Below are 16,740 nucleotides of genomic sequence, written 5' to 3'. Positions count from 1 at the left end.
TGATATTATAAGCATACAAGTCATCTAGAAATTTCTACAGTGAAAGACTAATGATAGTGAAGTACCTCATTCAACTTTTTCCGCCGACCTTTTGACTCAACATGGAAACGCTGCAGCATCAGGAATAGCCTACACAAGGATATACAAATTATTATCAGTAGCTCCTCTGTTATCAAAAGGATCAGAACAAGATAACAGAAAACTACAGGCCCATGCGTGTTTGCATGTCCACATTTTACATAAGAGCTGTAGTGTGCTGTGTTCTGCAATAGCAGTAGCAGTGTAACCATAATAATGCTTAAGACCAAACAAAAAATTCTCTAGTTTCGACAATGGCAAATAGCATAGTAATCATCTGATAAAGAAACATGATATATCAAGCAATAAGCTATTACCTCCCTCCATAGAGAAGGAAACCAAAAGCAGCAAATAAGGATGTAGCTGAAAAATAGCTCCATGTTAGTAGCAGAGGTAAATAATTACACAGTATAAAATCATAGACTGCAATACAATTTGCTTTAAAATAGTTGATACAAGGAACTAAGGTTAAAAATGTAGTTCTGGAATTTGCTAATCAGGTATTGTTTTCATGAAACTAAGAATATTTTCATGACTAATACGTACGAATGTAAGAATATATACGTCATGCATGGTGCTGCAGTCTGCAGGGGAAGCCAAAGGGAACAAGGACATTACCTGCAAAGAACAACTTTGACAGAATGACCACAGCTTGAACTGGTTTCCACCACATGAGCAGCCACAGTACAATCTGAAATTTTACAAGTCAAGTCATTCCAAAAATCACCAAAGACATGAGAAGCGAGAAGCTATTGAGAAATATTCTAGACAAAAAAGTGCCGCTTGAGAAGCTATAGCATAACAAGCAGTGAACTGAATATTTATAAGGTTATCAGGACAGGACATTAGTGCAGCAACTGAAGCATGTACCAGATCAGATTAACAAAAAAGTAAGGGGAGTCCTCAGTCCCCACTCACATCACTCGTGTTTGGACAGTGAAGCTAAACTATAGCATTTCCTTAATACGCTGTGGTATATTACAAGCGCATAGAAATCTGGATAAACAACAAATTGTTGACAACAGCATGTACACTAAGACATAAGGGTGTGGTTTTGTGTATACTCAAGGTTTCTACACTTTCTTCTTTTTTAATATGATGCTACGCAGCTCCCCTACGTATTTGGGAAAAAAATGTTGGCGACAAAATCACTGGAAATAATATATGAACAAGTTCCTTGACTACGAACAATGAAGAATGCTAGGCCAGGCAAATCAATAAGCACATGTTGAAATATCTACAAGACCGTATTGTTACACATTATGTTTCCAATCAACCGACAGAACGGAAACATAAATAGCCTCCTTCCACAAACCTCAGGATGTACAACTTGCACATTCCGTCACAGAACAAACACAGCTGACCTTACTGCAAACACAAACACAAGTTCACCATAAATCATGAACCAGGTGACTAAGGTGTACCGAGGTGGGTAAGGACTATGATGAACTCATCACTGTTAACAATGAAGTTTAGGAAATGGAACACCTTCTGCGTTGTCCACCCATACTCAGGTACCCTACACTCGATTCTTATCAGTTGGACCTGACAAAATTCACACCAAATGAGCTAATGAGATTGATAGCACCATCTTAGTTCTCAACCATACAGTGTATTACCATGACAAATGCTTCTTTTGTATCTTTTCTGCTACAAGTCCAAGGTGATGTTAGATGAGCCTATAAAGGGCAAATCCTGAAAAAATGTCACCACGGCAAAGAAGCTTCTATCAGTTAACCAACTGCACCGTAATCTTCTTGACTAGCCTTTAACTTTCTTGGACCTCTTTGGGAAAAGCTCATGCCCCTCAAGAAGAACCTCTTGGTGCATCTGCTCCCAGTTTAAGTCAAACTGGCTATGGAATTTATCCTGGTACCACGCCTTTATCTCAGGATAGAGAAAATTTGGATCAGCATTCCATGCATCTCTCAGTGCTGCTCGGCTGTCAATTAATTTTTTACCAATCTTTGATTTTTGTTTAATATGCATCCTGTCAAGAAGATCTCCAACTCTTCTTTGGCTGGCAGGCCCGAAGACAAAAGATGGTGACAGTGCCAGGAAATCTTTCGCATTCCTTAGACATGGCAAGACATCCCCCTTAAGCAAAGCACACACAAATACCTGCAGGCGACTGGTGTTGTCTTTGATAGGTAAACTATGCAAGGGAAGCTGCCAATTATGTCGAGAAAAGACCGGACTAACATAACAATAGACTTGGTCATTCATGGGGTCATAATAGGGTTTTGGATCTTCCAATGGTGCAGAGAAGGTGCAGAGAGAACCGGCATACTTTAAAAGCCACCCTGGCTTTATAGTGGTTACACCATGCATGTATAACCTCTTTGTACTAAGTAGCTCTGAGTAAACTACAAGCTCTGGGGCAACTTGGGCAACAGACGATGATCGGTGCAGATATATGGTATCATTAAGCGCGCAAGATTGATAACGAATAGCTCGAACTTTACGATCATCTCCTGATGCTCTGGAATAGGTGTGATTTCTCCTTGCAACTCTATCAGCCCATCCAGCACAGATTCCTTGCCCAAGAAGTTCCTCTTCATTCATTTGCAATGGTCTTTTACTGGACTCATTCCTCCAGGCCTGCTCAACATCATCAGAATCTCCATAATTCCAAGCAAATTCCTTGCAAAATTTGCTGTGGTGAAATATTAAACGGAGAAGTTGCTTTCTCAATTTTGACATCTCTTCCATTGTTTTGAGATGAAGTGAATTAATTCTGCAGAATTCCACAGGGTTTTCTGACAACTCAAAAAATTGTAGGGCACGGGCAATGGTTAAAGCATCACTGCTAGGGTTAGAAAATTTTTCCTGTGCCTCTCTAACCATGGCATTGTGCTTCTTCCGTCTTTTCCTTTCACATGGATCATTAGCTTCTGGATTCGTGTTATGTTCTTCCGATTCGCCATTAATATCACATTCATCCAACTGCTTGAGAAATGGATTAGTAAAACTCAACACTGATGCAGCAGCAGCAGCATATCCCAGTATGAAGTTAGATCTAGCAAAGCCTTGCTGGCTCTTCAAAATCTTAATCACTGTCAGAAGAAGACGAGAATGTCGTGGGCTCATGGGGTATTGTGCCATAGCTTTTCCCATTGGTGTAAGTTTTCCATCATAATCATCATGGCTATAAAGTGCTTCCAATGCCTTTAAGCAACGCTCAGCTTCAACCAAACTTTCCTTGTTTGGAGGTGTAGGGAAAGGAAAGTTCACAACCTGAAATTTGCCATATGTTTCATATTAGCACACAAAAGGGGAAAAAATATAAGAATAGACGATTATATGGTGGAAATTAGCCTTTTATCTCAGTACCTTATGGATACCCATAAACTTGAGCATAAGGACAATGCCTTCAACTGGAATTTTCTTAATCTCAGGTTCAGCGAATTCAGGAAATAAATCGTCTTTACCATATGCTGCAGCTGAGTAGAGACGGTAACAGTGCCCAGGCCCTGTTCTTCCAGCTCTTCCAGCACGCTGGGATGCCGATGCCTTGCTTATCCATTGGACTTCATAACTTGACATGCCAGTAGCATGGTCGTAATTCTTAACCTTTTCTTTCCCAGTATCAACTACATATTGTATGCCGGGAATTGTTAAAGAGGTTTCTGCGACATTAGTTGCCACCACAACTAATCTTTCCCCCTTGGGTATATCTTGAAACACTTGAAGCTGCTGTGAAGCTGGTAACATTGCATAAAGTGGCAAGACACGGAGTCTACCATGCGATACAGGCATACGTTCTGTACATTTACTGAAACAACTAACAGATGGACTAGACTTTTCTTCACTTGTAGCATCACTTGATTTCTCAACACTTTCTGGCACTCCTGATATTCCTGACAGAGCTCCAAATGACGCCTTCAACACAGATGAGTTCTCAGCGTCTTTCAGAAATGATAATACTGGAGCATCCTCTTCTGTGGTTTCATATGTAACAGACTCTTCATCGTCAGTATCAGTATCCATTTCACTTTCTGTTTCATTGTCAGAAGAAAAAGAATTTGGCCCAGGATCCATATCATCATCATCATCATATGAATAAAATATGTCATCTGGGTGCTCAGATTTGTTCCTATCAATATCATATGCTTCCAAAATTTCCTTATCATCTACTTCTGGGAACGGGCCATTATCATCGCCATCAACTTTTTCAGGCTTCTTAGCAGTTTGCACCTTGGATGCTCTTCGGAACTTCTTACACAAGTAGTCCACTTCTCGTTGTCCAGTGACAAATACAAGGATTCCACCTGGTGGAAGCCTCTTGTGGATTGACATAACCTTTTTATAAGCTTGCCCTAAATAATCATCATGTGTCCTCTTTGAGAAGTGAACTGTTACTGGAAACTGCCGCACAGGTACCTTAACAGCTGGTGGAATTACATCAAACAATCTCCTATTAGAAATGAAGTCCTTCAATTGTAGAGTAGCACTCATGAGCACCACTTTCAACTGACTGATCATATCTTCTGGCTTGATTTTCACTCCAGATCGTATTTTATCCTGCTGATCTACATATAAATTCTGCCAAGTGCCAAAGGTTAGCAGTGCACTTTTACTTTAATTTATATGAAATAAAGGTTTTTTTTCTTGGATAATGAAATAGAGTTTTAAGTTTCAACCTTGCGACCCTTAATAATTCTAGAAAGCATCCCAATAAGTATATCTGTGTTCAAGCTCCTTTCATGTGCCTCATCCAATATGATCACCGAATAGCGCTTCAACAGAAAATCACCCTGCAGAAGATTAGTACATCAGGTGATTGTGTGCATGATTCAGATTATGTCTTACTCGTATTCAATTACAACATATTGCTATGTATACATATCAGGATCCCAATCATCATCATTTGTATGCATAAATTATGGAAGACAACTGATTCAGTGATCACACAATCAGGGAACAACTAACTGGTTGGCAATGTAAACCACTGGTAGCATGAATAAACCTTACTATAATAGTTTATATGGACCAGCAGATGCGATAATTTTGCAGTAAACTAAAGATATGATCTCAAAAACTGCAGCACATCGCTACAATTACATTTCTTTATTAGAGGCTTTCCTTAGGCATAAGTTACCAGGATAAACAATAACTTGAGTGAAGAAAATATCTCTACCAAATAAATAGATCCACAGAATAACAGAAGACGGATAAACAACCTGGAGCTCTCGCAGCAAAATACCATCTGTCATGAACTTGATGGAGCAATTACTTCCCACCAATTTGTCATGCCGAACTTGAAAACCAACTTCCCTCCCCAGCTTAAGTCCTAACTCATAGGACACCCTCCTAGCTGTGGCAAGAACAGCGACACGTCGTGGTTGGGTGATCCCAATCATCCCTCTTCTGTCAGCTCGATCACTTGTGCCAAAGCCAGCTTCATACAGGAACTGTAGAATACAAATAAAATAAGGAGAAATGACAATTTTGGCAACTATTTATCAGTTAACGCAAGCAGATAATACCATGTCAAGATGTACAATGTGTGTGTGCACATACTCACCTGAGGGACCTGAGTAGTTTTACCGCAGCCTGTTTCTCCACAAAGGATTACTATAGAATTTTCATAGATAGCTTCCATTATTTCCTGCTCCATCATTATTATTGGGAGATCTCTCCTTGCCTTCTCAACCTCATGCGGTCTTGACACAGGCACAACAATTGGAGGATTTATGCACTCCTGCATGGCAGCTTCCCCTTGTCCTGGCTCTTTATCCTGCCAATACAAAGAATTATTATGATCAAATAACTACTAAAATAATTACAACACAGGTTACCATTATAGTATTACTGATGATCATAAAGGTGAGCTAAACATAGCAGATATGCAGATTGATCACCTGCAAATCTAGCTCTGTTCCAGAGCAACTTGGAATTGAAGACTGAATTTTCTGATTTGCCAACAGGTGGCCATTATCACTAGGCTCCTCAGTTTTGGGCTCTGGAATGCTTACTCCAACATCCATCTTTGGTTGGCATTCCATAGCTTTCCTTGAATCATTCTTCATGTTTTTCTCATGTACCCTACCAGGATCCTCACTTTTTACAGGCTCAACAAACTTCGGTGGCAAAATGTGCTCCACAGGGTCACTGTTTTCAGAGAATTTCTGATCATCGTTTCTCTTGAATAGCAAGAGTTCTTCCGGAACATCCAAACCAGCCTTGGACAACTGCATGGCACACCTGCGTTTTTCTTTCAAAGTCTCAACCTGCATAATAGAGTAATTTGAAATGCACCTGTATATTGATAAAATAACTAAATTCTGAGGGTCATAGGTTGGTCCACCATACTTGACCAATAGTCCCTGAAGCATGCAGAAGTGAATATGCATCTTCTGAGATCTTGTGCTTCCTATTGTATGGGATCAGTGTTGTATAAAACCATCAGAAAAGGTATCATAGTAAATAACTAAACATGTCTCATTCTGTACAGAATAAGGTAAGGTGCGTACTGCAAAATCTCAATGCTTTGAGCCTGCAGCAGCTTCTTTCGCTTTTCCTCCTGGGCGCAGCCAAACCAGAAATAGCTGTAAATGCTAAATAACAACAGCAAAAAAAGGGAACCAATTGGTAAGGGTAAGTAGGCGCACCTCCAATTTCTGCAGCTTTTTTAGCTTAGTCTTGCTCATCTTTGGGTCCTCCTTCTTGGCTTTCTTTCCGTCCTGGCAATTCAGAGGTTACAGAGCTCACACAGGAACCATCATAAGTTCATAACATTGGCTTTGCAATGGAGCTGTCAAGGAAAGCTAATAAACAGGCTCCATGCTAAGCTGATATTACCTTGGCTTTCCCCTGCCCCTTGTTCTTCCTCTTGCAGGGCAAAATCAGGGCGTTGCTATCCTCCATGCTTGCGCTGCAAAGGCCGCAATCTCGAACAGAGCTCAGGGACAACCCAAACACAGGCTGCCTGAAGACTGAACTCACCTTGTTGCTGCGCTCACTCGCCCGGCGTCACTGGGAAAGAAAAGCAGCGGCTGAGAAGCGAGCCGACGATGGCCCCTAGGTATACTGGACTGCTCCCGCGCTTTTTGTTCAACTCGCCAGCGAACACTGAGGCAATGGGGGGCCAGAGGCGGCGTTTTTCTGGCGCCGCCGACCCTGATAGATGGTGGCGGCAAATGAGAGGCCGTATTGGGAGTTGCCTTTGTCTGGACGTGCGTGGTGGTCTGGTGGAGGTCCGTCATCGGCGAGCGGCAGCGCTCTTGTTGCCGCTGTACGGGTGAGCGGCGGCGCAATGCGTCTCGAGGGGGTCGGGCTTGGGGACTGCCGGGATGTTGGGCTGGGCCGTATCTCGAAATCGTCCAAATACGTACCCGCGAACGTATCAACAATTTTTTTAATTATTCTTTTCTCAAATACTTAATGATACGTATCCGATACGCAGGCCGGTGATATGGGCCGGCCCATATCTTGAGACTAGCTGCCTGGCCCACTATCTATCGATAATTCACACGGCCCAACCGACCTGCGCCTCACGAGGGACTTCTCTCTCTCTCCTCCTTCCTTCCCCGTCCCGTCCCCTGTTCATGGTGGATTATGACGGATTTGGGTGCAGCCACTGGCTAATTGGATCTGGGTGGGTTAGATGGGTCAAAAGGGTGATTGATTAATGGGTTGGTTGGGTGGATTTGATGGGTTAAATGGGTAACAAACTAGAGTCAGGGAACAAGGCACATCTCGTGCAAGGAATTGGCACAACCATTCACCGATTCAAACATGCTATCTTTGCCTCACAAAATCAAACAAGCAATGCAACATTCATTTTGCAATACAGCTCCAATCAAACAGAAGAGTAAGAGAAATTAAACAAGCAATGCAACATCAATGATCCATTCTACTGTGGTAGCTAATGGTGATGTCCGAAATGAATCTACATTCTAATATGGAAATTCAGAATTTAACTGGAATCTTAAATCACAATGCATACTGGATTGCTATGATATAAATTTCAGGGAAAGTTAGTCGGTGTCGTTTAATGCTCAGAACAAAGATGCTCAGAGTATACATACTCACGTACAAATCCTCCATCAAGTGGCAGAAGTAGGATTGCTCAAACTACAGAGCAATCCTTCATCAAGAAAGAATTAGGCAGTAGACATCACACATGTACTGCAAAGAGACCATACCCCAAAATTTATTAAGTAAAAACTTTTCCTACTTCGTTTCATTTATTTAGAACATCCTAACCCAAAATCCAAGTATTTATTGGAAAACATGTTGTGATTCAGTACCATAACCTTTGTTACCGACTGAGTATGGACTGCAATGCTTCCAGAACAAAAACGATGACAAGTTTTCCAGAGAATGAAGGGGGACGAACTCACAAGAGTGGCTGCCGAGGAGGAAGACGATGTGGAGGCGTCGGGGCGGGTGCGGAGGAGGCGGCCAAGGTGGAGGTGCCCGCTGCAGATCGAGGTGTCCGAGGGAAGCGCCTAGACGGGGAGGCGGAGTGGCGACGCCTTGATGAAGAACGGAGGCGGAGAGGCGGCGGCTCAGCGCTGGCTAGCCTCGCGCCCTCGCCGTCTTCTTGGAGAATTCGGACAGCCGGCTTCTTGGAAAGCTCGGACAGCCTGCGGTGGCCGTGGAGGAGGCCGGGTCGGGTGGGAGGCGTGGCCTGGTGCTATTTTGGGTGAGGTGGCTGCGGCGCGGGCGAGGTCCAGGTGGAGGAGCGGCGAGGCCCTCGACCCCTCGGCGCAGCGGCTAGGGTTGGGTTGGTCTGCCCGTCTGTGGCTGGCTGGCTGCGATGCGATGCGAGCGAGATTGCTTTGGTCCTGTGTAACCCGTGGGCCGAAAGGCATATCAAACTCATACCGATCCATACACTCCCGTCACCATCCAAACTGCTTGCTCTAGCAATCCAATTCAAATCGGACCACTTTTTTTTTTTATAAAATTCAAATCGGACCACCTGATGGGCCAGCCCATTGTAAACCAACCAAAATGAATCCAAAATAAAACCCTAACCATTAAAATCAATAAACCCAAACTAATTATCATAACTAGTTGGGTCACGTAACTACCTAACAGGGCATACCAATAGATGGGTGGGCCTAAAATCCAACCCAACCCATGGATTCCGGATTGGGTTGGGTCTACACGGATTGATTGGGTGGGTCGCTTGACCCATGCACAAGCCAAGTCCAAACGAACGGCCTCTGCCTCCGGTCCTCCACCTCCACTGCTACCAAGTCTCCCATTCGACCACTCCTCTAGATCGTCGGCCCCTTGCTCGGCTCGGTCATGGCAGCCGGCTCCAAGCTATCCCTCATCGCGGCTGTCGTCTGCCTCTCCCTTGTCGGCCTCGCTCCCGCTGTCTCCGGTGGGTTGTGTAATGCCCCGTGGCCGTCGGCAGCTCGCCGGCGGCGTGAGTCACACACAGATTGGGAAGTAGCTGGGGAGGGAGGAACCCTGAACCCCGAGAGCCAGTTCATTCATTTAGAAATATAACAACGGTTACACTATTACCCATCCGACACACTTAAGCGCTTACACAGGCTGACAGTCTGGGTCCACTTTCACGCCACACACGCACACCTAACACATCTGCTTACTACTCAAGATATCTTCCCAGTGCTGCGCCTTACTCATTCACGGCCGGGCATTACATCTTCCCCGGCTGCAGAGGTTGCTTGTCCCCGAGCAACAGCGTCTGGATTTCTGTTCTTGATCACATAGAAATCTTCCCAAGTCGAAGAAGTAGCAGGAAGCCCAGTCCATTTAACAAGAACCTGAGGAATTTTCCTGGAGCCTTTCTTGACCAGAAGGCGCTCAAGCACAGCTTCTGGTGACAAGTCTTGGATTGATAAATCAGTTAACTTAGGTAGTTCTTTGAATACAGGAGTATAGTTGGGCGTGAACGTCTTGAGTTGTGATACATGGAACACTGGATGGATGAGACTTCCTTCTGGCAACTTCAACTTGTATGTAGCTTGTCCAATTCTCTGTTCTACAACAAATGGGCCAAAGTATTTGAAGGCAAGCTTGGGATAGGGTTAGTTACCACTTATCGTTGGACATGTGGTTGAAGCTTTAGTAGGACCTGCTCTCCCACCTGAAAACTTCTATCTATCGGTGGCGGTCGGCTTGAAGCTTGAATCGATTCTGAGCTGCAGCCGGATGCTCTTTCAGAGATGCTAGCTGATGTTCTCGTTCCTGGAGGAACTCAACAGCTAGGTTGTTGTCTTGAGTTTCCTAAGGTAGAAATGTGCCCATATCTGCTTCATACCCATACAGAGCTTTGAAGGGAGAACAGTCCAAAGAAGTGTGGTAATTAGAATAGTACCAGTTCAGCCAAAGAGAGCCAGGCTTTCCACTATTTTGGTGAATCTTGAACAACACACCTAAGATACATTTCAAGGCATTGATTCACTCTTTCAATCTAGCCATCCATGTAAGGATGATAAGCTAAACTTCTGAGTAACTTTGTATCCACCAATTTAAATAGTGTTGTCCAAAAAGTACTTGTGAAGATCTTATCCCTATCACATACAATTTTCCTTGGCATCCTATGTAATTTGACCACATTGTCAAGCACCACCTTAGCCACTACATGTGCAGTAAATGGGTGTTTGAGAGGGATAAAATGGCTGTATTTGGTGAATCTGCCAACCACCACTAATATGACATTGCACCCTTCTGACAGTGGCAAGCCTTCTATAAAATCTATTGAGATATCTTGCCAAGCACCTTGAGGAATAGGAAGGGTTGAAGCAAACCACCTGGATGAGTGTGCTCATGTTTTGCTTGTTGACAGATGGTACGTTGCTTCACAAAGTTGTCAACATCTGTTTTCATGCCTTTCCAATAAAAGAGTTGTTTAACTCTGTAATGGACTAATTAGGCTTAATAGATTCGTCTCGTGAATTAGATTCCATCTGTGCAATTAGTTTTTGTAATTAGACTATATTTAATACTCCTAATTAGTATCTAAACATTTGATGTAATAGGTACTAAAGTTTATGAGGGTGTACCAAACATCCCCTAAGGGGGCGTTTGGTTCCCTTTGCTTATTTTTAGCACGTGTCACATCGAATATTTAGACACTAATTAGAAGTATTAAACGTAGACTATTTACAAAACCCATTACATAAGTGGAGGCTAAACGGCGAGACGAATCTATTAAGCCTAATTAATCCATCATTAGGCTCTAGTTTGAACTCAGGTCTTTGGGGTAAGAAGCCCATATCCTAACCAGTTGAACTAGAACGTAGTTTGTTGCACACTCCTCGGAATAATTATACTTGTTTCGTTTAAAACGTCAGGAGGCATGGGATAAATTGCTCGGCGCCAAGGCCTACGGCGCCAAGCTTGGCGCCAAGATCCACGGCGCCAAGCTTGGCGCCAAGATCCCGCCATGTCGGCATCCGCGTCAGCAGCTGCGCATGGATCTTGGCGCCAGGATGGCTGGCGCCGAGATGTGTAAGCTTGGCGCCAGTGTGGATGGCGCCAAGCTAAGGGTCCATTTTTAGAATTGGTTCCGCTAGGGACGTATTTGTGAGAATCTTTCGCAAAAAGGGCTAAAAAACGGCAATATCTGCTGAGATTGCCAGGGAAGGCAGAGGTCAAGCCTTAATTAATAATGACTCTTGCGTCGGCTTCTGAACTTCTGGTAGAATGATAATCATACATGAGCGATCCAGTACATCTCCGTTTCAACTGATGACCTATATCCATTTCATTAGTTGTTTTAGAGAGTTCTTCCTCTCAAATGCCTTAAAAGCATAACCAACCCGTGCCAAGTAGATCAGAAATGAAAGGAGATTATTTTGACTATGTGTTCTAGGACGCAGCATGCAATGGTGCCAAACTGCCAATGACTGAAATGGAGATTGCAAGTACATAAAAAAAAATCCACGCAGCCGCTAGCTGTCTATATAGCTAGTCATAAATATCTACTTCATACAAAATGATCACGTTTTTTATGTTTCTAAAAATTCTGAGGGAGAGCTGAAATTATTTTTGTACTAGAAAATCCAGGAGAACTGCACGTCTTTGTTTTAAGTAGGAGAAAACTATCTGCTACAAACAGCGCAAAACGCGCAAGCATCGAAAAAGAATGAAAAGGGAGAAATTGTTGTATTTAAAAGTATGCTTATTGTCCTAGCCAGTTTCTTAACTTTTTGATAGAAATGGGTTTAATCAATCGCAAGATTCTAAGCACATATTTTTCATCAGGATTTGCAACCTCCATCTCAGTTTGAGAAGATTTTAGGTGTCTCAGTTTGAGCTTGGTACTGCCGTAGTGCCGTAGACGTATCGAGGATATGGGCCTTATGGGTGGGCTGAGTTGATGCATTCAAGCTGGGAACGCGGGCTCGGCCGGCATCAGAATCTGGGCTGCAGTACCCTTTTGTTTAGCCCACACAGCAAGTCTCGTCGACGCAAAAAAGAACACCGAATTTAGGCCATACCAAGAGGCCCAACTTATTCCGGCCTTTTCGTAGACGAGAGGGTCAATGAATGGCCCAATTCAGCAGCAGATCTGGTCTGTGCAGGCGACCAGCAGCGATCGAAGCATTACTGGTAGTAGCACCTTACCAAAAGAATTCCAAAACGTTATCAGAGGAAATCAGGAGCCTTCCTGTGAAAATTCATCACCTCCAGCAGCTCGAGGCGCGAGTGAGGCGGGCTAAGTAGGTGACGCCGGAGCGGCCGCGAGCCGAGCGCCGATCCTGTGGCCTGCCCATGCCCGCCACCGCCACGTCGCCGCGGCTACCGAGTCACCGCCGCCGGGTGCGAGCGTTGATCCACTCAAACCTCCGCAGAATTCCCCGTACCCTTTTTCCAAACGCGACCTCGTTTAACGACTGGCCAACCGGTGAACCGCAAAACCATCCCCCCATGCCTCTCCCCACGTCCGCCACGGACGGGCCCGGATGCGTCTCCCTCACCACGCCTGACCGTGTGAGCCCGGCCCGACCCCCGGCGCCCGCGCGCCCACAGGCCACAGGCAGGCGGCAGGCGGGGTCGCGGCCAACACTGCCCGGTGCCCCGGTCCGCCGACGCCGAGGCGCCCGCGACCAACCTGCCCGCGGCTAGCAAACAAAGTACGGCGCGGACCGAGTCGCCCCTGCGCTCGCGGCTTAAATACAGCTAACTCCCCGTCCTGCCGAGCACGCACATCGCAAACCACCTCAGCGCCTCAGCAAGCAAGCGACCAACCATACCAAGATCACACTAGCAGACGCAGTCAGCCGAGCAGACTCGAAGCACCGACCTCTTCGCAGTGCCGAGCGAGCGAGAGGCAGGCGGCGGCGGCGGCGGCACAGCTCTGTTTCGGTCTCCGTAGGAGAGAGGGCCGAGGGGAGGAAGCTGGCGAGAATGCCGGGCTGCGTCGGCGGGAAGGCGGGCGGCGCTGCGGCGGCCGCCGGCGTGCACCCGCGGTACGTGCCGGAGCGGGGGCAGGTGCTCAAGGGCGTGCTGGGGGCGCTGTTCGGCTGCTTCCGCCCCTCCAAGACCCAACCTCTGCCGCGGTGAGGGGCAGCGCTTATCGATCGACCGCGCGCGCGGCCGGTGAAGGGCGGCGGAAACCATGGACAGCTCGTCCAGGAGGACCGCGCGCGAATGAAGGGCCAAAAACTGAAGCCATGACGCTAACATTTCCCTTTTTCCGTCCATTATTAGGATCAATGTACTGTAGCTAGTGTACCCAAAGGTTCCTGACTGTACCTACTAACGTAACTTGATCAGGGGCTTGTTTGTTCTTTGCACTAAGTTTAATCCCGGTCACATCGAATGTTTAGATACTAATTAAGTATTAAATATATGTTAATTATAAAATCAATTGCACAGATGGAGGCTAATTCGCAAGACGAATTTTTTAAACCTAATTAGTCCATGATTTCAATATGATGCTACAGTAAATGTGTGCTAAACATGGATTAATTAGGCTTATTGTCAAATCATGGACTAATTAGGCTTAAAAGATTCGTCTCGCGAATTAGCCTCCGTTTGTGCAATTGGTTTTATAATTAGTCTATGTTTAATACTCCTAATTAGTATCTGAATATTCGATGTGACACGGACTTAACTTTAGTTCGTGGAACTAACACCCCGATAACCTCTCTCATCCAGATTTTCCTCTTTGCTTTGTGTGAGATCAAGTCTTCGATTGTCTATACACCAGGATTGCTACTCAACCCATCTGTACTACCCTGTGTTTCTTGCATTCCTGAATGGTTCAGGCTTTTTTCTACTTGAATGTTTCGTTGCATTTACGAAAGGGGTGTTTGGATACTACGTGCTAAACTTTAGCAGTGCCACATGGGATGTTTGGATGCTATTTAGGAGAACTAAATATGAGCTAATTATAAAACTAATTGTAATTGTAGAACCCTATGCTAATTCGCGAGATGAATCTATTAAGCCTAATTAATTTATCATTAGCAAATGGTTAATGTAGCACCACATTGTCAAATCATGGACTAATTAGGTTTAATAGACTCGTCTCGCGAATTAGACTGTATCTGTGCAATTAGTTTTATAATTAGCTTATATTTAATACATCTAATTAGCATCAAACATCTAATGTGACAGGTGCTAAATTTTAGGGGTATCCAACCGAAGTCTCAATATCATTGGTTTGCGTGCCCTGCAGCACATGATAAAAAAAAAAGAAGGGGGGAGAAAAAGAGCAGGAATGAGAGGATCAGAGAAATGATCAGCAGGGGGTATCGTCTGAGACTTGATAACAACGAAAGGACTGCAGAGGGGAGGACAGGACAAAACAAAATGATAAAGAAAAGTCCTGAAGTCAAAGTCAGCCTTTAGACTTGGCCTTTTGGACTTGCTTTCGGTTCTTTCTCTCTGTTGCAGTGGTGGTGTCAGGTGGCGGGATCTGATCTGCAGCGATTATAGTTGCAGTGGTTAGATAGGTTCGATAGTTTGAGGATTTCCGTACATGAATTAGCTAGCGTTGCGCATTGATTAAGAAGCGAGCACGATTACATCTGAAAGTCTGAAGTCTGAACCCGACAGTTCTTCACCAGAACGTTGACCCGGAAGTCCACGTTAGGCTTTTTGTCGCCTAGTCCAGTTGGCAGTCTGGCACTATGGCATTAGACTGCACTATGGTACTACATTTGCAGAGGAAAAAGTCCCTGATGGGCTGATGGCTGGATCACTCGCGACCTAATATTCCGTTTACACAACAATTCGCGTATAGCTTTTGTCGTCTCCCTGATCGTTTCTATCCCAAATTGCTGTCCTAAACAGTCTTATCTGGGCATCTGGCTGGGCAGCTGGAGAGTGACGGCACACCGGTTCTTCCTCTTCCACTCCCGAGTTTTTCTGAACCAGCACGCCACCTGCCAGTCCCAGTGTGAACTGTGAAGCGAGAAGTCCACGATGACTTGACCATCCATCCCATGGCCCATCGGCCGGCGCCCGCGATCCCGGCGACGGCCAGCGATCATCGATCGATGCGACGCGATGGACATACTGCCACGTACGAGAAAGTCCAGTTCGGTCGAGGTTCAGTGCACACGAATCTACACGCTCTCGCAGCAACGTTTGCAAAAGGTGAGTAGGTGACGCAGGCTGCTAAAATTCCTTGCGCTTTTGTTGCTGACACGGCATGAGATGGGATGCGACGGGTCAGGTCACTGAAAACTTCTCCAAAACTAGCGGTGCTGGCGTTCAGTGGGCGAGGAGAATCCTACGCACATTAGCAAAGATGAGATTGCGATGGTGACACAAACAGATCCTCTGCGCTTGTGCTCACATCAAGCTAGAAAGGGCAAAGGAAAGCGCTCGGGTGGAGGACAGAAGGGCGCGCGGCAGGCAGACCGCAGGCACCTTTCGGAGGAGCGCCGTCATGCGCGGGCTATTGGCTTCGGTGCCGACCTCGCATTCGCCGGCCGCTCCATCGACGATCTGCGCCGCCCCAACCTCTGCTCGTGTAGAGCAGGCCTATCCACCGGCCGATTCGCAGCGTGGCTGGAGAAGGGAGCTCGAGGCCTCCAGCGCTGCCGCCCATCCATCTCCCGAGCCCAAGTGCCGCCGGCCGATTTGAGCCTGTCCTTCGCCGATTCGAGCCAGTCCTTCGCCGATTCGTCGTCCTCCACAGGTGGTCCTCTCCTCCCCCCGCTCGATCGCGGCTGCCGCTGTGTGAGCTACACCCCCGCTCAAGCCCATCTCTGCCCCGAGCTTGACGCCGGTGTCGCTGCTGCCCACAGCCCCTCCGTCCCAAGGTCGTCAGGCTGGAGGTCCCGCAGGTCCACCGCGGAGCTCGCTCACGCAGGTCCATGGCTGGATCTCGCGCGGATCCGGCGAGGGCTGGTCCGGCAGCTCCCTGCTACAGTCTTCTTATCGGGTGGCTTTTCATTGGAGGCAGTGGTGAGGTCGTTGAACTCCTCAGTCCCCTTCCCCTTTCCTCTATGTCACAGCTCGATCTTTCATTGTTCTGCATACACGTGTGTGGTTCAGTGGAGAATTCGATTGGTCAGAAGTCAGAACCATACTCTATATAGTCGATTTGAGTTGCTCCCTGAGATTCTGCATCATGGGTCGGTGCCGGAGCTTGTATTGTGAATTTGTGATCCAGATTATTGAATTCTTGTTTCTGTAACCTGTAAGTATCAATTCAGCTAGACAGAATATTTGGTTTGAGTTTCTATTTTTCTAAGTCTGAACTAATTG

General features: G+C 45.8%; 1 protein-coding gene across 3 annotated transcripts; it reads right to left on the bottom strand.

Moving 5' to 3' along the window:
- Positions 1-108: 108 nt before the first annotated feature.
- Positions 109-8,814, bottom strand: LOC117840342 (ATP-dependent RNA helicase DEAH13). 3 transcript variants are annotated; one of them, XM_072291097.1, is made up of 16 exons: positions 8,427-8,814; positions 6,883-7,056; positions 6,693-6,764; positions 6,555-6,604; positions 6,394-6,454; positions 5,943-6,311; positions 5,606-5,818; positions 5,262-5,492; positions 4,722-4,835; positions 3,412-4,623; positions 1,698-3,315; positions 1,567-1,623; positions 1,394-1,446; positions 697-769; positions 396-441; positions 109-129 (listed from the first exon to the last, which is right to left on the bottom strand). In XM_072291097.1, the coding sequence occupies exons 2-11, from the start codon at positions 6,946-6,948 to the stop codon at positions 1,840-1,842; spliced, it is 3,864 nt and encodes a 1,287-aa protein (XP_072147198.1). In that variant the 5' UTR covers positions 6,949-7,056; positions 8,427-8,814; the 3' UTR covers positions 109-129; positions 396-441; positions 697-769; positions 1,394-1,446; positions 1,567-1,623; positions 1,698-1,839. The 3 variants fall into 3 exon arrangements, with proteins under 3 accessions (XP_072147198.1, XP_072147200.1, XP_072147199.1); XM_072291099.1 differs by lacking the exons at positions 109-129; positions 396-441; positions 697-769 and having other exon boundaries at positions 1,277-1,446; XM_072291098.1 differs by lacking the exons at positions 109-129; positions 396-441; positions 697-769 and having other exon boundaries at positions 1,277-1,446; positions 1,567-3,315.
- Between the last annotated feature and the right edge of the window lie 7,926 nt (positions 8,815-16,740).

The sequence above is a fragment of the Setaria viridis genome, chromosome 9 (assembly GCF_005286985.2).
Source record: "Setaria viridis chromosome 9, Setaria_viridis_v4.0, whole genome shotgun sequence".
NCBI lineage: Eukaryota > Viridiplantae > Streptophyta > Magnoliopsida > Poales > Poaceae > Setaria > Setaria viridis.
Note: the sequence above shows the minus strand (reverse complement) of the source record. Positions and strands in the feature narration are given on the sequence as shown.